The sequence below is a fragment of the Lissotriton vulgaris genome, chromosome 12 (genome assembly GCF_964263255.1).
Source record: "Lissotriton vulgaris chromosome 12, aLisVul1.2, whole genome shotgun sequence".
NCBI classification, from domain to species: Eukaryota; Metazoa; Chordata; class Amphibia; order Caudata; family Salamandridae; genus Lissotriton; species Lissotriton vulgaris.
Window position 1 is genome coordinate 27,301,457 of NC_141700.1, and position 24,502 is coordinate 27,325,958.

The 24,502-nt window shown below is 48.9% G+C and overlaps 1 protein-coding gene across 2 annotated transcripts in view; it reads right to left on the reverse strand.

The window, feature by feature from the left end:
- The window catches only part of ANO8 (anoctamin 8), a 140,631-nt gene that overhangs the window by 57,303 nt on the left and 58,826 nt on the right, over positions 1–24,502 (reverse strand). For both annotated transcript variants that reach the window (XM_086946831.1, XM_086946830.1), the window contains exon 2: positions 134–244. In XM_086946831.1, the coding sequence (XP_086802957.1) occupies positions 134–244 (111 nt within the window). The remainder of the gene's footprint in view (positions 1–133; positions 245–24,502) is intronic.

Sequence of the window (24,502 nt, forward strand, 5' to 3'; positions counted from 1 at the left end):
CCTGCTCGTCTGAAGCCAGGTTTACAGAGCAGGAACTGGGGAGGCAAGCTGTGTTTGGGCGAGTGACCCGAGTTACCCGAGGAGCCCTGCCCTGCGGCAGAGATGCTGACCCATCCCCCGGACCCCGGCTCACCTGAGAAGGTCATGAGCACGTCGCAGCTCTCGGTGGGCACCGTCTTCATCCAGGACTTGTGGGACATGATGTAGCGGCCGGCCTGCAGCAGCCTCTTCCCGAAGAGCTTATCTGAAAGGGGGAGCAGAGGGGGGGTTAAGGGGGGGCAAGGGCAGGAGGGGGCGGGGGATACAGGGGAAGAGGGTGCAGGGGGAGGGGAAGTGGAAAGGTGAGAATGGGAAAGGATGGAAGGTCTGGCTGGGTGAGGAGGGCCGGGGAGAGGTCAGCAACCAAGAGGGGAACAAGGGGTGAAAGGGGAGGAGGGCGGAATGTAAGGGGCGGGAAGAGAGGGTCGATGACAGAGGGGGGGGGGGGGGGGGCTGAAAGTGGACGAAGAAGGCCGTCCGGGGAAAAGTGGAGAGAAGGAGATATGAGAGACAGAAAGAGATTGTGGAGGGCGGGGGAAGGATAAAAAGAGAGGAACGGGTGGGAGTGAATGAGAGAGGGCAGAGAGAGAGGGGGAGGGGAAGGGGCAGACAAGTGAGAGGGGCAGAAAAGAGTGGCTGGGGCAGAGAAAGGCCAGAGGAGTGGGGAGGCTGGGAGAAGCGGTGAACAGCGATGGGAGAGAGCACGGGGTAGGGCGGGTGAGAGGGCGCTACACGATCCTGCAGGTTCAGCTTGAGCTCTAAATAGCATGAAGACACCGATACAGGAGCAGAGCAGACAACCCCACCACCCCACACCCTCTTCAGCCTACCCTCGAGCAGACACACAGGGACTATCTGGAGGCGCCCAGAACCCCCCACCCCCCCACCCCCCTGAGATGCTTCAATACGTGAGCCCGCTTTTTGCCCAGTAAATAGTTTCGCTTCTAGGCGCTTGAGTGAATTTGGAGCGTGCTGTGTTGGTGTCATATTGACAGCATTGCGGCCTAATGAACTGCCCAAAAGTGCTTGCTCATCAAACAAGATCGCCAGTGTCAGCTGCAGAGACCGGCACCGGTGCCAGCTGCAGACCCTGCCTCTGGTGCCAGCTGCAGACAGGGCCACCGGAGCCAGCTGCAGACCCCGCCACCGGTGCCAGCTGCAGACACCGCCACCGGTGCCAGCTGCAGACTCCGCCACCGGTGCCAGCTGTAGACCCCGCCACCGGTGCCAGCTGCAGACAGGGCCACCGGAGCCAGCTGCAGACCCCGCCACCGGTGCCAGCTGCAGACACCGCCACCGGTGCCAGCTGCAGACTCCGCCACCGGTGCCAGCTGTAGACCCCGCCACCGGTGCCAGCTGCAGACAGGGCCACCGGTGCCAGCTGCAGACACCGCCACCGGAGCCAGCTGCAGATAGGGCCACCGGAGCCAGCTGCAGACACCCCCACCGGAGCCAGCTGCAGACCCCGCCACCGGTGCCAGCTGCAGACACCGCCACCGGTGCCAGCTGCAGACTCCGCCACCGGTGCCAGCTGTAGACCCCGCCACCGGTGCCAGCTGCAGACAGGGCCACCGGTGCCAGCTGCAGACACCGCCACCGGAGCCAGCTGCAGATAGGGCCACCGGAGCCAGCTGCAGACACCCCCACCGGAGCCAGCTGCAGACCCCGCCACCGGTGCCAGCTGCAGACACCGCCACCGGTGCCAGCTGCAGACTCCGCCACCGGTGCCAGCTGTAGACCCCGCCACCGGTGCCAGCTGCAGACACCGGCACTGGTGCCAGCTGCAGACCCTGCCTCTGGTGCCAGCTGCAGACAGGGCCACCGGAGCCAGCTGCAGACACCGCCACCGGTGCCAGCTGCAGACTCCGCCACCGGTGCCAGCTGCAGACACCGCCACCGGTGCCAGCTGCAGACTCCGCCACAGGTGCCAGGTGCAGATACCGCCACCGGTGCCAGCTGCAGACACCGCCACCGGAGCCAGCTGCAGACACCGCCACAGGTGCCAGCTGCAGACTCCGCCACCGGTGCCAGCTGCAGACACCGCCACCGGTGCCAGCTGCAGACACCGCCACAGGTGCCAGCTGCAGACTCCGCCACCGGTGCCAGCTGCAGACTCCGCCACAGGTGCCAGGTGCAGACACCGCCACCGGTGCCAGCTGCAGACACCGCCACCGGAGCCAGCTGCAGACACCGCCACAGGTGCCAGCTGCAGACAGGGCCACCGGTGCCAGCTGCAGACTCCGCCACAGGTGCCAGCTGCAGACACCGCCACAGGTGCCAGCTGCAGACCCCGGCACCGGAGCCAGCTGCAGACCCCGGCACCGGAGCCAGCTGCAGACCCCGCCACCGGAGCCAGCTGCAGACACCGCCACCGGAGCTAGCTGCAGACACCGCCACAGGTGCCAGCTGCAGACTCCGCCACAGGTGCCAGCTGCAGACACCGCCACAGGTGCCAGCTGCAGACACCGCCACAGGTGCCAGCTGCAGACACCGCCACCGGAGCCAGCTGCAGACACCGCCACCGGAGCCAGCTGCATACAGGGCCACAGGTGCCAGCTGCATACAGGGCCCGGCACCGGAGCCAGCTGCAGACCCCGCCACCGGAGCCAGCTGCAGACAGGGCCACCCGTGACAGCTGCAGACACTGCCACCGGAGCCAGCTGCAGACCCCGCCACCGGAGCCAGCTGCAGACACCGCCACCGGAGCCAGCTGCAGACAGGGCCACCCGTGACAGCTGCAGACCCCGGCACCGGTGCCAACTGCAGACACCGCCACTGGTGCCAGCTGCAGGCACCGCCACCGGTGCCAGCTGCAGACACCGCCACCGGTGCCAGCTGCAGATAGGGCCACCGGTGCCAGCTGCAGACACCGCCACCGTGCCAGCTGTAGACACCGTCAATTGTGCCAGCTGCAGACCCTGCCGGTGGTGCCAGCTGCAGACACCGCCACCGTGCCAGCTGTAGACACCGTCAATTGTGCCAGCTGCAGACCCTGCCGGTGGTGCCAGCTGCAGATACCGCCACCGGTGCCAGCTGCAGACTCCACCACCGGTGCCAGCTGCAAACACCGCCTCCGGTGCCAGCTGCAAACACCGCCTCCGGTGCCAGCTGCAGATTGGGCCACCGGTGCCAGCTGCAGAACCCGCCACCGGTGCCAGCTGCAGACACCACCACTGGTGGCAGCTGCATACAGGGCCACAGGTGCCAGCTGCAAACACCGGCACCGGAGCCAGCTGCAGACACCCCCACCGGAGCCAGCTGCAGATAGGGCCACCGGTGCCAGCTGCAGACCCCGCCACCGGTGCCAGCTGCAGACCCCGCCACCTGAGCCAGCTGCATACAGGGCCACAGGTGCCAGCTGCAAACACCGGCACCGGAGCCAGCTGCAGACACCCCCACCGGAGCCAGCTGCAGATAGGGCCACCGGTGCCAGCTGCAGACCCCGCCACCGGTGCCAGCTGCAGACACCCCCACCGGAGCCAGCTGCAGGCACCGCCACTGGTGGCAGCTGCAGACAGGGCCACAGGTGCCAGCTGCAGACACCGGCACCAGTGCCAGCTGCAAACACCGGCACCGGAGCCAGCTGCAGACACCCCCACCAGAGCCAGCTGCAGACACCGCCACCGGTGCCAGCTGCAGACACCGCCACCGGTGCCAGCTGCAGACACCGTCACCGGAGCCAGCTGCAGACACCGTCACCGGAGCCAGCTGCAGACACCGTCACCGGAGCCAGCTGCAGACCCCGCCACTGGTGCCAGCTGCAGACCCCGCCACTGGTGCCAGCTGCAGACACTGTCACCGGAGCCAGCTGCAGATAGGGCCACCGGTGCCAGCTGCAGACCCCGCCACCGGTGCCAGCTGCAGACACTGCCACCGGTGCCAGCTGCAGACAGGGCCACCGGTGCCAGCTGCAGACACAGTCACCGGAGCCAGCTGCAGATAGGGCCACCGGTGCCAGCTGCAGACCCCGCCACCGGTGCCAGCTGCAGACCCCGCCACTGGTGGCAGCTGCAGGCACCGCCACTGGTGGCAGCTACAGACAGGGCCACAGGTGCCAGCTGCAGACACCGGCACCGGTGCCAGCTGCAGACACCGCCACTGGTGCCAGCTGCAGACCCAGCCACCGGTGCCAGCTGCAGACACCGCCACTGGTGCCAGCTGCAGACACCGCCACAGGTGCCAGCTGCAGACTCCGCCACAGGTGCCAGCTGTAGACACCGCCACAGGTGCCAGCTGCAGACTCCGCCACAGGTGCCAGCTGCAGACACCGCCACAGGTGCCAGCTGCAGATAGGGCCACCGGTGCCAGCTGCAGACACCACCACAGGTGCCAGCTGCAGACAGGGCCACCGGTGCCAGCTGCAGACACTGCCACCGGTGCCAGCTGCAAACACCGCCACAGGTGCCAGCTGCAGACAGGGCCACCGGTGCCAGCTGCAGACACCGGCACCGGTGCCAGCTGCAGACACCGCCACTGGTGCCAGCTGCAGACTCCGCCACAGGTGCCAGCTGCAGACAGGGCCACCGGTGCCAGCTGCAGACACTGCCACCGGTGCCAGCTTCAGGCACCGCCACAGGTGCCAGCTGCAGACAGGGCCACCGGTGCCAGCTGCAGACACCGGCACCGGTGCCAGCTGCAGACACCGCCACTGGTGCCAGCTGCAGACCCTGCCACCGGTGCCAGCTGCAGACCCTGCCACCGGTGCCAGCTGCACACACCGCCACTGGTGCCAGCTGCAGACCCTGCCACCGGTGCCAGCTGCAGACACCGTCACCGGAGCCAGCTGCAGACACCGGCACCAGTGCCAGCTGCAGACCCCGCCACTGGTGCCAGCTGCAGACCCCGCCACTGGTGCCAGCTGCAGACACTGTCACTGGTGCCAGCTGCAGACAGGGCCACCGGTGCCAGCTGCAGACACTGCCACCGGTGCCAGCTGCAGACACCGCCACAGGTGCCAGCTGCAGACTCCGCCACAGGTGCCAGCTGCAGACTCCGCCACTGGTGCCAGCTGCAGACAGGGCCACCGGTGCCAGCTGCAGACACTGCCACCGGTGCCAGCTTCAGGCACCGCCACAGGTGCCAGCTGCAGACAGGGCCACCGGTGCCAGCTGCAGACACTGCCACCGGTGCCAGCTGCAGACACCGCCACAGGTGCCAGCTGCAGACTCCGCCACCGGTGCCAGCTGCAGACACCGCCACAGGTGCCAGCTGCAGACAGGGCCACCGGTGCCAGCTGCAGACTCCGCCACAGGTGCCAGCTGCAGACAGGGCCACCGGTGCCAGCTGCAGACACTGCCACCGGTGCCAGCTGCAGACACCGCCACAGGTGCCAGCTGCAGACTCCGCCACAGGTGCCAGCTGCAGACTCCGCCACAGGTGCCAGCTGCAGACAGGGCCACCGGTGCCAGCTGCAGACACTGCCACCGGTGCCAGCTGCAGACACCGCCACAGGTGCCAGCTGCAGACTCCGCCACAGGTGCCAGCTGCAGATAGGGCCACCGGTGCCAGCTGCAGACACCGCCACAGGTGCCAGCTGCAGACAGGGCCACCGGTGCCAGCTGCAGACTCCGCCACAGGTGCCAGCTGCAGACCCTGCCACCGGTGCCAGCTGCAGACCCTGCCACCGGTGCCAGCTGCAGACTCCGCCACAGGTGCCAGCTGCAGACTCCGCCACAGGTGCCAGCTGCAGACAGGGCCACCGGTGCCAGCTGCAGACACTGCCACCGGTGCCAGCTTCAGGCACCGCCACAGGTGCCAGCTGCAGACAGGGCCACCGGTGCCAGCTGCAGACACTGCCACCGGTGCCAGCTGCAGACACCGCCACAGGTGCCAGCTGCAGACTCCGCCACAGGTGCCAGCTGCAGATAGGGCCACCGGTGCCAGCTGCAGACACCGCCACAGGTGCCAGCTGCAGACAGGGCCACCGGTGCCAGCTGCAGACTCCGCCACAGGTGCCAGCTGCAGACAGGGCCACCGGTGCCAGCTGCAGACACTGCCACCGGTGCCAGCTGCAGACACCGCCACAGGTGCCAGCTGCAGACTCTGCCACAGGTGCCAGCTGCAGACACCGCCACAGGTGCCAGCTGCAGACAGGGCCACCGGTGCCAGCTGCAGACACTATCTGCAGGTGCAGCTGCAGGTGCCAGCTGCAGACACTATCCTGTAGTACAAGCTCCTCACTATCGCGCGAGTGTCGTCAGCTCCTTACGCTGTCCAAAATCAGACGCCTCATCACACTGTCCACTGGTGCCAGCATTTGATAATGCCAACCAGTACATCAGGAGCTAAACAGGCTTGTACAGTGCCGCTCATGAGTGCCCTAACGGCACTGGGTACAACCAGACCCCCGCAAGCATCAGGAGTCTGCCAGCAAGAAACAGAGAGAGCTGGATATGATACAGCCGAACAGGAGAGCGACCACTGCATCTACCTGGTGAGCGAGGGCTCCACAGAGAACCGAGACTCCCACCCCCTTATTAGAATCCAGGAACGTCACTCGCTTCTTGAAACCAACCTTGTCCAATAACAGGTCTAGACACATCATCAAACACCCAACCGACAGCAATCACCAACACATCCACGCTCAACGAAACACCTCAGCAACAAAGCCGAGGACTAGAAGTGACCTGCAACTCAATACTGTCAACAGCCCGGTCCAATCTGTGCTCTGCACGAAGTTGTGTGAACACGTGAAGGGACCACCACGAAGTACCCGAAACTTAAGTTTCCTTCAATTGAACTATTCCTCCTGGTACATATGGGTCTAACTTAGCCATCGAGTCAAAAATTCTGTGACACCGCTGTGCACTCAAGATGGCGGGGTTCAAGGAAGCCGAAGCAATGGAGGATTTAAAAGGAGTTCCAACCAATCAGTGGTCCCGTTAAATATGAAATTAAGTTTAGTGATGCTGTCTTCGGATCCCAGCCGTATGGATTTATAAAAGAGTAACCTTTTTAAGAGTAGGGAACTTATGTCTACACACACTAAAGGGGAAACCTTTTACCAGTCTGATCAACATTTGTAATGAAGAACAAAATCTAAATGGGTCATACCTCTCTAAAAGTTAATACAGTCTGTGCAAACAGTTCATTGGATCACAAAGAGGATTTCCAGTGATAACTATAACTACAGACAAGCTACTTTTATTCCATAATTGTAATAGTCTATTAATTTCATATCGTTTTGTTTATGGTTACAATTAGTTAATGCCCACTAATATTAAACATTTAGTTATTTCGATGTACTTTTTTTGCATATTTAAATACATATAGTCTTGTTCTATAGCTCATTGTCTATATGCCAAAGGGCTAAAGATGCAGAGTGCACAGTAAGAAGAGGCGGCCAGCAACAAAAACACTACTGACCTTGTTGCACATGCCGTCTAAAACAAGTAGAAACCAAATTGTACAAATCTCTAAGTGTGAGACAAATCCTCCTCCTCTACAGGTCTTCAGAAAACCTGTTTGAACCGAGGTTTAAGACAACCTATTCAATTCTCCAGGCTTGACACAACATATTCAATTCTCCAGGCTTGAAACAACCTATTGACTTCTCCAGGCTTGAAACAACCTATTCAATTCTCTATGCCAGAGACACCCTATTCAATTGACCAGTCTTGAAACAACATATTCAATTCTTCAGTCTTGAAACAACCTAATCAATAATCCAGGCTTTAAACAACATGTTCAATTCTCTAGGCTTGAAACAACATGTTCAATTCTCTAGGCTTGAAACAACATATTTAATTATCTAGGCTTGAAACAACCTATTCAACTCTCTAGGCTAGAGACAACCTATTCAATTGTCTAGTCTTGAAACATGTTCAATTCTCCAGGCTTGACACAACATATTCAGTTCTCTAGGCTTGAAACAACCTATTGAATTATCCAGGCTTGAAACAACCCATTCAATTCTCTAGGCTTGAAACAACATATTCAATTCTCCAGGCTTGAAACAACCTATTCAATTCTCCAGGCTAGAAACAACCTATTCAATTCTCTAGGCTAGAGACAACCTATTCAATTCTCTAGGCTAGAGACAACCTATTCAATTCTCCAGGCTTGAAACAACCTATTCAATTCTCCAGGCTTGAAACAACCTATTCAATTCTCTAGGCTAGAGACAACCTATTCAATTCTCTAGGCTAGAGACAACCTATTCAATTCTCCAGGCTAGAAACAACCTATTCAATTCTCTAGGCTAGAGACAACCTATTCAATTCTCTAGGCTAGAGACAACCTATTCAATTCTCCAGGCTTGAAACAACCTATTCAATTCTCCAGGCTTGAAACAACCTATTCAATTCTCTAGGCTAGAGACAACCTATTCAATTCTCCAGGCTTGAAACAATCTATTCAATTCTCCAGTCTTGAAACAACCTATTCAATTCTCCAGGCTTGAAACAACCTATTCAATTCTCTAGGCTAGAGACAACCTATTCGATTCTCTAGACTAGAGACAACCTATTTAATTCTCCAGTCTTGAAACAACATATTCAATTCTCTAGGCTTGAAACAACCTATTCAATTCTCTAGGCTTGAAACAACCTATTCAATTCTCTAGGCTTGAGACAACCTATTGGATTCTCTAGACTAGAGACAACCTATTTAATTGTCCAGTCTTGAAACAACATAATCAATTCTCTAGGCTTGAAACAACCTATTCAATTCTCTAGGCTTGAAAAAACCTATTCAATTCTCTAGGCTTGAAACAACCTATTCAATTCTCCAGGCTTGAAACAACCTATTCAATTCTCCAGGCTTGAAACAACCTATTCAATTCTCCAGGCTTGAAACAACATATTCAATTCTCCAGGCTTGAAACAACCTATTCAATTCTCTAGGCTAGAAACAACCTATTCAATTCTCCAGGTTTGAAACAACCTATTCAATTCTCCAGGCTTGAAACAATCTATTGAATTCTCCAGGCTTGAAACAACCCATTCAATTCTCTAGGCTTGAAACAATCTATTGAATTCTCCAGGCTTGAAACAACCCATTCAATTCTCTAGGCTTGAAACAACAGTTTCAATTCTCCAGGCCTGAAACATCCTATTCAACTCTCTAGGTTAGAGACAACCTATTTGATTCTCTAGGCTAGAGATAACCTATTTAATTGTCCAGTCTTGAAACAACATATTCAATTCTCCAGGCTTGAAACAACATATTCAGTTCTCTAGGCTTGAAACAACCTATTTAATTCTCCAGGCTTGAAACAACCTATTCAATTCTCCAGGCTTGAAACAACCTATTCAATTCTCTAGGCTTGAACCAAACTATTCAATTCTCCAGGCTTCAAACAACTTATTCAACTCTCTAGGTTAGAGACAACCTATTCGATTCTCTAGGCGTGAGACAACCTATTTAATTGTCCAGTCTTGAAACAACATATTCAATTCTCTAGACTTGAAACAACATATTCAATTCTCCAGGCTTGAAACAACCTATTCAACTCACTAGGTTAGAGACAACCTATTTGATTCTCTATGCTAGAGAATACCTATTTAATTGTCCAGTCTTGAAACAACATATTTAATTCTCTAGGCTTGAAACAACATAATCAATTCTATAGGCTTGAAACAACATAATCAATTCTATAGGCTTGAAACAACCTATTCAATACTCCAGGCTTGAAACAACATATTCAATTCTCCAGGCTTGAAACAACCTATTCAATTCTCCAGGCTTGAAACAACCTATTCAATTCTCCAGGCTAGAAACAACCTATTCAATTCTCTAGGCTAGAGAAAACCTATTCAATTCTCTAGGCTAGAGACAACCTATTCAATTCTCCAGGCTTGAAACAACCTATTCAATTCTCCAGGCTTGAAACAACCTATTCAATTCTCTAGGCTAGAGACAACCTATTCAATTCTCTAGGCTAGAGACAACCGCTTGAAACAACCCATTCAATTCTCTAGGCTTGAAACAATCTATTGAATTCTCCAGGCTTGAAACAACCCATTCAATTCTCTAGGCTTGAAACAACAGTTTCAATTCTCCAGGCCTGAAACATCCTATTCAACTCTCTAGGTTAGAGACAACCTATTTGATTCTCTAGGCTAGAGATAACCTATTTAATTGTCCAGTCTTGAAACAACATATTCAATTCTCCAGGCTTGAGACAACATATTCAGTTCTCTAGGCTTGAAACAACCTATTTAATTCTCCAGGCTTGAAACAACCTATTCAATTCTCCAGGCTTGAAACAACCTATTCAATTCTCTAGGCTTGAACCAACCTATTCAATTCTCCAGGCTTCAAACAACCTATTCAACTCTCTAGGTTAGAGACAACCTATTCGATTCTCTAGGCGTGAGACAACCTATTTAATTGTCCAGTCTTGAAACAACATATTCAATTCTCTAGACTTGAAACAACATATTCAATTCTCCAGGCTTGAAACAACCTATTCAACTCTCTAGGTTAGAGACAACCTATTTGATTCTCTATGCTAGAGAATACCTATTTAATTGTCCAGTCTTGAAACAACATATTTAATTCTCTAGGCTTTAAACAACATAATCAATTCTATAGGCTTGAAACAACATAATCAATTCTATAGGCTTGAAACAACCTATTCAATACTCCAGGCTTGAAACAACATATTCAATTCTCCAGGCTTGAAACAACCTATTCAATTCTCTAGGCTTGAAACAACCTATTCAATTCTCCAGGCTTGAAACAACCTATTCAATTCTCTAGGCTTGAAACAATATATTCAATTCTCTAGGCTTGAAACAACATATTCAATTCTCAAGGCTTCAAACAACCCATTCAATTATTGATGCTTGAAACAACATATTCAATTCTCCAGGCGTGAAACAACCTATTCAATTCCCCAGTCTTGAAACAACATATTCAATTCTCTAGGCTTGAAACAACCTATTCAACTCTCTAGGCTAGAGACAACCTATTCGATTCTCTAGGCTAGAGACAACCTATTCAATTATCCAGGCTTGAAACAACATTTTCAATTCTCCAGGCTTGAAACAACATATTCAGTTCTCTAGGCTTGAAACAACCTATTCAATTCTCTATGCCAGAGACACCCTGTTCAATTGTCCAGTCTTGAAACAACATATTCATTTTTTTGGGCTTGAAACAACATATTCAATTCTCCAGGCTTGAAACAACCTATTCAATTCTCTAGGCTAGAGACAACCTATTCAATTCTCTAGGCTCGGACAGCCTATTCAATTCCCCAGGCTTGAAACAACCTATTCAATTCTCCAGGCTTGAAACAACCTATTCAATTATCCAGGCTTGAAACAACCTATTCAATTATCCAGGCTTGAAACAACATATTCAATTCTCTAGGCTTGAAGTAACCTATTCAACTCTCTAGGCTAGAGACAACCTATTCAATTCTCTAGGCTAGAGACAACCTATTCAATTCTCCAGTCTTGAAACAACATTTTCAATTCTCTAGGCTTGAAACAACCTATTCAATTTTCTAGGCTAGAGACAACCTATTCAATTCTCTAGGCTAGAGACAACCTATTCAATTTTCCAGGCTAGAGACAACCTATACAATTTTCCAGGCTTGAGACAATCTATTCAATACTCTAGTCTAGAGACAACCTATTCAATTCTCTAGGCATGAAACAACCTATTCAATTCTCCAGGCTAGAGACAATCTATTCAATACTCTAGGCTTGAAAAAACCTATTCAATTCTCTAGGCTAGAGACAACCTATTCAATTTTCCAGGCTAGAGACAACCTATACAATTTTCCAGGCTTGAGACAATCTATTCAATACTCTAGTCTAGAGACAACCTATTCAATTCTCTAGGCATGAAACAACCTATTCAATTCTCCAGGCTAGAGACAATCTATTCAATACTCTAGGCTTGAAAAAACCTATTCAATTCTCTAGGCTAGAGACAACCTATTCAATTTTCCAGGCTAGAGACAACCTATACAATTCTCTAGGCATGAAACAACCTATTCAATTCTCCAGGCTAGAGACAATCTATTCAATACTCTAGGCTTGAAAAAACCTATTCAATTCTCTAGGCTAGAGACAACCTATTCAATTTTCCAGGCTAGAGACAACCTATTCAATACTCTAGGCTAGAGACAACCTATTCAGTTCTCTAGGCTTGAAACCACCTATTCAATTCTCCAGTCTTGAGACAATCTATTTCAAGCTTCATGCTTGAAAGAAACAGTTTGATGGTCCAGGAATCAGATAAGTCTTTGATGCTTCAGCCTCGAAACAACCCATTCAATCTCCATTCTTGAGACAACCTGTTTAATTTTCAATACTTGAGACAACCTGTTCGATGTTCCAGGACTCAGACAAGTCTTTGATGCTCCAGGCTTGAGACAACCTATTCAAATCTCCATTCTTGTGACAACCTGTTTAATTCTTAAGGCATGAGACAACCCGTGCCCATGCTTCAAATGGTTATACATGGCACTCAATGTATTATTTAATGACTGTAAATATATTTTGATTGTTTTATGTAATGTTACCTATGTATTGTTTAATTTAATGAACGTACATATGCTTGATTACTAATACAGAATAACCATGTATTTTGTTATTGCAAAGTTTGTAAATATATTTTAGAGTGTTTTATGTATTGGTACGCATATATTTTTTAATTTAATGAATGTACATATTTTTGATTGCTTATATAGAGTTGCCCTGTATTGGTTAATTCGATGTTTGTAAATATACTTATAATTTTTATACAAAGTAACCATGCGTTGTTTATTGCAGTGAAAGCCTTGGGGTTGGATGAACTTCAGCGATAGTTCTCGGTACGTAAAATCCCGTCTGGTGCTCTTTCATGTCGTTGATGGCTAATCCTAGAATCTTTTTCAAAACTTGGCACAATGCTTGTGTGTCAGTGGAATAGATATTTGCTAAATCTATTTAAAAATAAAAAAGTTCTGTTCAACAAGTGAGACAGCTAGGGGTTCGGAAGAGGGGGTTGGCAATTCTTTTTTCTGTGGAGCCCACTCTAGTCTCAAAGGACCAGCCTCCTGACGTACAACACGCACTGCTGCTTGTAAGGAATAATTCACAAAGAAAGACTTCTTTTTTGTTATGCTCAGGTTTTGTAAACAGCCCGGTCCACCTACTAGTCGCTATGGGCAGGATTTGGTCGGTCGATGCAAGTCACTGGTTACTGGGGAGGTTGTAATCACTGTGTGCAGAAATGCTGAGCAGTGACTGGTTCTTGTCACAAGAAGCCTGTGGGGTTGCAGAAGAAAAACCTTACATTTGATGCAGTTTGTGAGTCCCTGGCATCAAACTCTAATTTTGTGAGATCCTGCCCTGTCCCCGGTAGATGTCAGCGGATGAGTCCGGCTTGTTGTAAATGCAGCCATTCTGTAGTAATATTACTCAGTACAGATCATCTCCCTCGCCTGCCTTTCTAGTTCACAGAAATACACAAAACACCTCAGTCCATCTAAAAAAAAAAAAGGCTGCGCCCATCTGGCTTTCATTCAGTTTCTTGCTCCACTGACATTAGGGGCTGAGTTGTTGTGCTGAAACCTTGGTTAAGACCCAGAACATTGTTACTTGCTGAAGAGGCTGAAGGCGGAGGTGGCTGGGCGTCACTGGCCTCTGTCTGGAGGTGTGCGGTCCATCCGTTGTCGCCCATGCTCACCCATCGAGTTGGCAGTGCCCACTCTGCTGAGTTACTCTCTCTTCTATGCTTCTCCGAGACGCTCACTCAGGATTTCAGAGGATTTTTTTAGATCCCTCTTGAGCTACAATCACCGAAATCATAACTCGTAAGCCTGGATATTGTATGTCGATGGTCAGTGGGAGATAGAACCATCCAGAGGTGTGTAACTACTCAGAGTTTGCAAGCATCAGCTTTTCAAGGCAAGGAGATTTGACCTTTACTCTAGGGCGTGTATATTTATTTATAACACAGGATCTTAAAGGGCTAGAGTACAGGGATGAAGGTCTACTCACATAGCATGTAATGGGCAAGAGAATGTGGGCCATGTGAAGGGGATCCGGAAGTCACATAAATGACCCATAGGAGATGTGCAAGACCTTATCAATTTCACACTTGAAGTCAAACGAACATAATTATCTCCACATAGTTTCTTATAGTTGGTAAGTAGATCTGGACAAATACAAGACATTATCCATTACCCATAGATCAGAAAGTCAACAAAAATTCCACGTAGGTGCCAGGTAGATGAAACAGAGGATTATCCAACTTCTGGGTAGGAGATCAAAGGTGATACAACTTCTGGGCAGGAGATTGGAGGTGATAGAACTTCTGGGTAGGAGATTAGAGGTGATACAACATCTGGGTAGGAGATTGGAGGTGATACAACTTCTGGATAGGAGATCGGATGTGATACAACTTCTGGATAGGAGATCAGAGGTGATACAACTTCTGGGTAGGAGATCAGAGGGGATACAACTTCTGGGTAGGAGATCAGAGGGGATACAACTTCTGGGTAGGAGATCGGAGGGGATGCAACTTCTGGGAAGGAGATCGGAGATCATACAACATCTGGTTATGAGATACAGAGGATGATGTAACTCATGTAGAAGACATGAATGATAACAATTTGCATTTAAGAGTTCTGGGTGGTGACATAACTTACACGGAGGAGAGCTGGGTGATGACATAACTTTCATATGGTGGGCTTAACAAATGGGCCAACTTGCACATATTAAATCAGGGAGGCGACATAACTTAATATGGCTTATAAAATGAAGACATAAATGGAGACATCTCTTGTACATAGGATGTGCTAAGGGTGACTTTGAACATATAGAAGTTGCATTTGTAACACATACAAGATACAAAGTAAGGCATCCCTCAAACAGATGTACCTCAAGGTTGAACATATGTAACACACTGCCGATGCATAAGATGGCAGGAGCTACGAAGACAAAGAAGGTACACAGCAGAAGAGATCCCTTACAATATCTAGGGACCATATACGTACATAGATGATCCGAATAAGGACATCTCTTATAAGATTGGTAAAAAGGACTAATGTTTACTTGCAAACGACGTAAAAATGAAAATATGGCTACAAAAGTGACAAAAAGAAAAGGTAAAGAAGTATTTTTAACATTTTTTTTTAGATGGGATGAGTTATTAGATGGGGAACCCGCTACCAAAAACAAAATATGTAGAAAACAACCCGCAATGAAAACATAATTCTTATAATAGAAATCAAACTCCGTCCCCTGCGCATTATGCACCTATCCCTCACAAACCCTTCCTGTACGTGTAGGAGATAAAAAGGACGAGCACTTACAAAGAGATCTCATTTGGAAACCTTAAAAAACTTAAAAGTTCTGTTGTGAATTTTAACTTGCCAATGTACTATTTTTGCTGTGCTTGTGTGAAGTTCACAGCCGCTAGATTGATTATTTCAGCAGGAGCGTGCCTGTGACCAGTGCTTTAAATGGGCCGGTACTCATCGGTACTGAGTACCGGCACTTTCTATTTTTAACCTCCAGAGTACAAGCACTTTTTCATCGCCATGGAGCATACCGGTACTCATGACTAGAAGGCTCAGTGGTACATGTCCTGCTGAGGATGAGGCTGTCTGAGCGCCACTCTCAGTCAAAGCGCCACTGTAGCCCTGTGCCGAGCTGCTGCTGAATCATTCAGCAGCGGCTCATTACATTTTGTTAGTGTGGCAAGGGAGCAAGCTCAGTATCACGCTGTGAGTGACAGGGTCCGATCAGACCCTGCACTTTAGATCACAGGTGTGAAATTTTGCAGCCACTCAAGGTCCAGACAACTGGCTGAGAGTCTGCAAGGAGAAAGCCGTAGGAGGTAGGAATTGCAAACAACATTTTAGGTCTCGACTATTCTATCCCGTTAGGGATTGAATAGGCAAGATTATAGTAAGCAGTCAGAAAAGCCTATCTAGCCTGCGGATCGCGTACAGTTCATGTGAGACAGGCGTGTGAGGCAGGCGCATGCACATCAAATACCATCGGCCTCGGCATCAGACTTCAAAGGAAGACGCTCCCACACCACCATTTGTCTGAGCCTCAGCATCAGACTTCAAAGGAATTCGCTCCCAAGCCCCCCATCAGACTTCAAATGAATGCGCTCCCGCTCCCCCGAACACAGCAATGCCGAGAGCTTGGTTTTTTTTGCATCCATTTCGAGGGGAAGCCATGTTTTGTTCGGCGTTCTCTGCACCTTTCTCTGTTTTATTTCTGGACGAAAGTGAAAGCCTACCATGCTTGTTTACAGTAGCCTTGCTCCTCAAATGCTGTTGCTGTGTTGCCATCTCTCTAGGGCCACTCAGTTTGAAAACACTCTACTTGCTAGCTGCAATGCTACAATCCACTATGCTTTGCCTCTAGACACGTTGATCCCTCACAGACTGTGCTGACTCTGCCCCTCCTGATTCTGAAACTGACCAACGCAGTCACCAAGCAGTCTCTTCTCTCTGTATTTATGATGTCTGCCCTGCCACCATTTACTTCGGACCCTCTCACCCTCACACACTCTCACTCACCCTCACACCCTCACCCGCACACCCTCACCCACCCTCACTCACCCTCATACCCTCACCCCATCACCCTCATAACCCTCTCACCCTGACTCACCCTCACCCCCACACACCTCCTCACCCTCACACACCTCACCCTCACACACCTCCTCACCCTCACACACCTCCTCACCCTCACACACCCTCATACCCTCACCCACACACCCTCACCCACCCTCACTCACCCTCATACCCTCACCCACTCACCCTCACAACCCTCTCACCCTCACCCCCTCACACACCTCCTCACCCTCACACACCTCCTCACCCTCACACACCTCCTCACCCTCACACACCTCCTCACCCTCACACCCCTCATCCTCACCCTCACACCCCCTCACCCTCACATCCCCTCACCCTCACATCCCCTCACCCTCACATCCCCTCACCCTCACACCCCACTCCCTCACACCTTCACCCTCACACCCCTTCACCCTCACACCCCCTAACCCTAACACCTCCTCAATTCAATTCAATTCAAAGATAGCTTTATTCGGTATTTGACAAACACCATATAAGCAAACATTACAAAAATACAGTTTAAAACGACATTGTTGAATATTTACACACTAAAAAAGAGTGTTACACAAGTTCGACATCTTGCCCTAGTCATCACTTCATTTAATATTAAAAACCATTTTTAAAAGAGAACTTTTTCCTCTAGAGAGTGATTGAAATATAAGACCTTGCAATTGCATGATCGGTGGGTCGAGGTAAATATGACATATTTGTGTATTATATGATGTTATTAGGCACATGATAATACTCCAAAAACCCTCAACCTGCTAATCACTTCTCATAGACCCTCTACATTTTATGATGAACGACAGGAATTTTATCATTACTCTGATAGTACATTCATCCTGAAGCAAGTACAATCTGTGGAGGGCTGCTTTACAGCTTCTTAGGCCCCACAGTTTTAACAGGGGCAATAAATGTTTTTTCCTTCCCCATTGGTAGTACTTGCAGAAGAGTATGCAATGTATGTTGGACTGGGTGGCTATTCCATCACACGGGCACTTAGTCATTTTCACTGTCCAGTCATTCGGGGCAGGGAACGTTATTAGCCTAAAAAAGCAGTCTGTCCTCATACGAGCTAACAGCATTCTATGGTAAGGGGAGATATTTGGTGCCAGATAAGGATGTAAGCCGTGTTCATACAAAATCTGGCGGTGAGCTATAATGGTGGACTTGCTCCCGTCTAAATAATATCTCCTGTCCTCCAGTAGGCCTAGACACATCTCTTTTAGTGCTTTTTTGGGGATTTGGGCACATGATGCTGGGTCCGAGAATAATTCTGGGTTGCCAATGGAGTTCAGGAATTTTTTTACGTAAGTTAGCCATGGTTGGTTAGCCCCATTTCCTTGCTGCATGCAGTCCTGAATCACCTCCCTATTAAAAGTCGTGTCCTCACATGTCCATATCTTATGCCACAACATAACTGGCGCTATCTTTATGATATCGCTAATGTGAGATCTGTCCAGTTCTTTGTGGCAGATGGTGGTGGATGTGGAACGTGGGACTCCAAGGAGGTACCTCAGGAAGGCATTTTCCACCCTTTGGATTTCGGAGCTATCTGCAAGTCCCCAAATCCCCGCCCCATAGACAGCTGTAGACACACATTTTGCTGCATAGATCTTTAGTAATGTGTCTACGGGTTTCCCGCCCAATTTTTTGGCAAATTGCTTAACCGCCCCTATTGCGCGGGTAAAGGCCAGGTTTCGGGAGGTAATCGCTGCAGACCATGTCCCCCTATTGCTAAAAATGATACCCAGGTAGGAAAAGGTTTTCGACATCGCTATCTTTGATTTATTAACAAATGTTTTGCAGTCTGGGGCTTTTTTTCTCATTGTGCATGACATCGTGAATGTTTTACCCACATTTATTATAAGGCCTCTCGAACTCATGAAGGTTGCAAAACCTGTTAGTGCCTTTTGGAGTCCCCGCTGAGTGCGAGCCATTATGACCGCATCGTCAGCATATAACAATAGCGGGACTACAGATCCATTTATCTTGGGGTAGTCCACCTCTAGGGCATTCATCGAGTCCGCTACCTCGTTTATATATAGATTAAATAAAAACGGTGCGAGAATGCAACCCTGGCGAACTCCCTTACCAATTGGGAATTTTTTCGTTCGCTCGCCATTTTTGCCATGTCTCACCGAAGCTCCTGCATCCCTGTAGAGTTCCTGGATAAAAGTTAGAATATTTTTATCTATCCCCATTTTGATCAGGGATTTCCACAGGGTTCCATGGTCCAGACAATCGAAAGCCGATGTTAAGTCGACAAATGTCAGGAACAAGTTCCCTTTTTTTGATCCTATATATTTATTGATTATAAGGGACAGGTTTAAACCCTGCTCTATGGTTCCCACCCCCGACTTAAAACCATATTGAAATTTTGATAGTAACCCGTTATCTTTGGACCAGATTTGTAGTTTAGTTAGTAGGACCCTGCCCGCAACTTTCATTAAGTTGTCTAACAGGGAAATGGGGCGATAACATTTTGGGTCTTGTCTATCTCCTTTTTTGAATATTGGGATGACTATCGCTTCCTTCCATGTACTGGGGAAGCCTGCTTTCGTATATGCATTTAAGACATTTGCTAGTAGGGGTGCCCAGAGATCTATGTTCCCTTTAAAGAGATCAATGGGTATACCATCAGGCCCAGGAGCCTTTAGGCTCGCGCTCTGTGATATCGCCTCCTCACAAACCCTTCACTCTCCCTCTCACCCACCCTCTCACCCTCACTCACAGTCACCCCTTTACACCCCCAAACACCCTCACCCTCACACTCCCTCACCCTCACACACCTCCTCACCCTCACACCCCCTCACTCTCACACCCCCTCATCCTCACACCCCCTCATCCTCACACCCCCTCATCCTCACACACCCTCACCCTCTCAACCTCACACCCCCCTCACCCTCACACCTCCCCTCACCCTCACACCCCCCTCACCCTCACACCCCCCTCACCCGCACACCCCCCTCACCCACACCCCCCCTCACCCTCACACACCTCCTCACCCTCACACACCTCCTCACCCTCACACCCCTCATCCTCACCTTCACACCCCCTCACCCTCACATCCCCTCACCCTCACATCCCCTCTCCCTCACACCCCACTCCCTCACACCTTCACCCTCACACCCCCTCACCCTCACATCCCCTCACCCTCCCACACACCCCCTCACATCCCCTCACCCTCACACACCCTCAATCACCCTCTCACCCACCCTCACCCACCCTCTCACCCTCACCCACCCTCTCACCCTCACACACCCTCTCACCCCCACACCCTCACACACTCACACACCCCCTCACCCTCACACCCCCTCACACCCCCACAACCTCCCTCAAACACCCCCTCACCCTTACCCTCACACCCCCTCTCACCCTCACACCCTCTCATCCCCTCTCACCCACACACCCCCTCACCCTCACACCCCCTCATCCTCACACACCCCTCAACCACACCCTCACAGACACCCTCACCCTCACACACACCCTCGCCCCCACACCCTCTCAGCCTCACACCCCTCACGCCCCCTCACCCTCGTGCACCCTCACGCACCCTCACACACACCCTCACCAAACCCCTCACCCTCTCACCCTCACACACCCTCACTCTCATACCACCTCACCCACACACCTCCTCACACCCCCTCACCCTGTCACCCTCGTCACCTTCACCCTCCCTCACACCCCCTCACCCTCAGACCCTCACAACCTCACACCCTCACCATCACAACCCCACACCCTCCCCCTCACACCCCCTCACCCCCACACCCTCGCACCCCTCACCCTCACACACCCCCTCACACACCCCCTCACCTTCACACACCCCCTCACCCTCACACACCCCCTCACACCCCTTCACCCTCACACCCCCCTCACCATCCCTCACCCTCAAACCCCCTCACCCTCACACCTCCTCATCCTCACTCGCCCTCACACACACTCTCACCAGCATAGCATAACAAAACATAGCATAGCATAACAAAACACAGCATAGCATAGCATAACAAAAAAGCATAGGATAGCAAAACATAGCATAGCATAACAAAACAAAGCATAGGATAGCAAAACAAAACAGCATAACAAAACAAAACATAGCATAGCAAAGCACAACAAAGCATAGCATAGCATAATAAAACACAGCAAAACATAGCATAGCATAACAAAACATAGCATAACAAAACATAGCATAACAAAACATAGCAAAACAAAACATAGCAAAACAAAACATAGCAAAACAAAACATAGCAAAACAAAACATAGCAAAACACAACAAAACGTAGCATAGCATAACAAAACACAACAAAACGTAGCACACATAACGATACATAGCATTGCAAAACACAACAAAACATAGCATAGCATAACAAAACAAAACATAGCATAGCAAAGCACAACAAAGCATAGCATAGCATAACAAAACACAGCAAAACATAGCATAGCATAACAAAACATAGTATAACAAAACATAGCATAACAAAACATAGCAAAACAAAACATAGCAAAACAAAACATTGCAAAACACAACAAAACATAGCATAGCATAACAAAACACAACAAAACATAGCATACATAACGATACATAGCATTGCAAAACAAAGCAAAACATAGCATAACAAAACACAACATAGCATAGCCTAAAAAAACACAGCATAGCATAAGAAACCAAAGCTTAGCATAGCATAACAAAACATAGCATAACAAAACATAGCATAACATAATAAAACATAGCATAACAAAACACAACACATAGCATAACAAAACATAGCAAAACACAACAAAACATAGCATAGCTTAACAAAACACAACAAAACATAGCATAGCAAAACAAAACATATAATAGCATAGCAAAACATAGCATACCAAACACAACAAAACATAGCATAGCATAAAAAAAAATAGCAAAACACAACAAAACATAGCATAACAAAACACACCAAAACATAGCATAGCATAACAAAACACAGCATAGCATACCATATCAAAACATAGCATAGCATAACAAAACATAGCATAGCATAACAAAACACAGCTTAGCATAGCATAACATTTCAAAGCATAGGATAGCAAAACATAGCATAACAAAACAATACATAGGATAGCAAAACAAAACATAGCACACAGCGTCACTCCGCACCACCACAGCATCACTCAGGGGCACAACAACATCACTATGCGCTACCACAGCATCACTGAACGCCACAGCATCACTCATTCGCCATCACTACATCACTCAGCGCCACCACAGCATTAATCTGTGCAACCATTCAACAACACCTGGTTCAAATATGTTCTCTCAATGTTTGAAGCTTTATTACAAAAGTAACAAAAAGATGTTAATATTTCACTTCTGTTCTTGGATTTTCGTCACAATAAAATACACTGAATATAATCTTCCAAAAGTTATTTACAAAAGTTTAAGCTATTGCCATTATAAATTACAATAACTTTTATTTAAGTATTCATTATTTAAAAAGATTATAAGCCATGTTATTTGTAATATCAATACATGTAAGTCACATAAATACAACACATTGCATTATAAATGCTATAGGTGTCACATTTGCAAAAGTTATAACTATTGGCATTGTAAATGACAAGGCTATTAATTTCGCTATTTTCAAAAACTGAACATAAATTAAAAAATTGTCATTTACAATACCAACAGCTCAAACTTTCCTAATGCGAGAACTATTGCATTGCAAATGCTTGTTCATTCTGTGGTGAGCCTTTTGTGTCAGTGAATGTCTGCTTTTGTGTGAGAGAGCGGAAGCGACAGAGAGCATCCGTATATTATGTGAAGGTATTTTAACCGAAAACGTGAGGCATGTTTTCTGTGTGCATGTCTGCTTGTTCTTGGGCCTGTGTGTGAGTGTGTACTCATGGGCAAGAGAATGTATGAACGGTGTACGTAATAAAACAAATAAGAACTGAACCTGCAAATATATATTTTTTTAAACGCAGAAACTAAAGCATAACACTTTGTTTGGCCTTGATGTAATTTTTTGTGAGGAAATAACCACTTTATGTTCATACATTGATCATGTTTTTTGGCGTGTGCTGAAACTGTTGTAACTAACATGTTCCTTTAAATGCAATGAGCGGCTTACACAGTTGAAAGGGGCATATTAGGAGACAGGCTATTAATTGTCTACATATGCCATGCCCACATGTGCAGAGGTACTTTGCACATGCAGGCAATTTGAGACTGTTGATAAGAGTAATTTAAGGGCAAAATGATTACTTGACAGATGGTAGTAATGTCTTTATATAATTATGCCCCGCCCTCGGCTCCGCCCCTTGCCCCGCCCCTAGCTCAATTTGATGAGTACCTGCACTTATTTTTCCCCATTTAAAGCACTGCCTGTGACGTTACTATCAAGTGTGCTGGCGTCTTCACTCTCGTTTGATATTGCTTCTATATATCCATATTAAATCCCCCACCACCACCACCCTCCCGCCTCCGAACGGCCTTTGCTGGTTTGATTAGATAGACGTGCGGTGATTGCCTGGTCGTATAAAAGCGCCTCGAATGCAATCGACGTGATCCTGACACTTTATGTAACAAGCGTTGTTATAACTCATACAAGCTGGTGGTGACCCTGTAGATTGCACATAGGAGTCTGCGCCAGATGCAGAACCCACTGCGCTACCTTATGGTAGGCCGACCATTCTCCGGTCAACAGACAAGAGACGGGGTGGAAGAAAGCATGTCATTCATTTGCAGACTGGTTGCAAGAATGCTCCTAGCTCCCCCAGCTTTGGTACCCCACCAGGCGCTACATCTGCGTTGCAAACCACCCCCTCCTCTCGCCCCCGCATGCCCCCTTATCCAGGGGGTTCCCGTTGTCTGTCTGGCTCTCCTCGGATCCCCCGGCTGCAGGTACCCCCGCTCTGCCTTCCAGGAGACGCACCGGAAACAGAGCGCAAGACCGTCTCCATCCGCGTCTCTATGGTAACGTCAGACTTCAGAGCGTCTCCCATATGTAAGTCTGAACCTCTCACTTGAACGAGGGACCCCCGTTTTCATTTCTATGAATATTCCTGAAGGGAGGGGGAGGAGGGGCGCTGGAGGCCTCGTGATGGAAACTAACATCTACCTATGTACCTTTTACATTTCTGTGTCTGGTGGGCCACCTCTATTATAACTCCCTTACTAAACGGGGTAGCCACCAGTGAGTGCCTTTGCACGCGAGCCCCCCTGCAGACTAAACCACAGAGAACAGCGCCCCCCAAACCTTTGAAAACCAAGACCCAGTTCTTAGAGCCACAAATGTTCAAGACCCCCCCAGCTTCAATTGACACGAGGCGGGGGACTTTTAAATAACTTTTAAACAATAACTGTGTGTAGTATCTGACTTACATACACACACGTCATTTCCATTGAAATGGAAACCACAGATATAGTTTTACTGATAAAACTACACAGCAGACAAACGAGAATGTGTGGAAATCGAGTTTCTGTGAATATTTATCATTTATTCATCAGCAAGTACAGTGTCTCGATTTGTTTGATCGGTGATTGAAATGAAAAAAAAAAGTGCAGGCACCAGAGTACCTGCTTGTTTCTGAGAAGTGCTGGTATTCTCCAATTAAACGTATTATGCCACTCTTGAGAAGTGCGGGTACTCTCTCTCTCTCCCAAAATAAAAAAGTGCTGGTACTCAGTACCGGGCAGGACCGGCACATTTAAAGCACTGGTTTTGATCCCATTAAAATCTTCATTTCCACACATTTCGGAATTACAAAAAAATGCTTCATTTTTGCATTCCTAACTGCTAAATGTATATAGTTCATTTACAGATATTTACATGTTGTTCTATGGTGCAAAAGAAAAGAATATGTCCTACAGCCTTTTCTTTCGCACTCCCTGTGCTCCAGAAAGATGTTCACAAAATTCACTTTTAAGACCCCTCTCACTTTGCA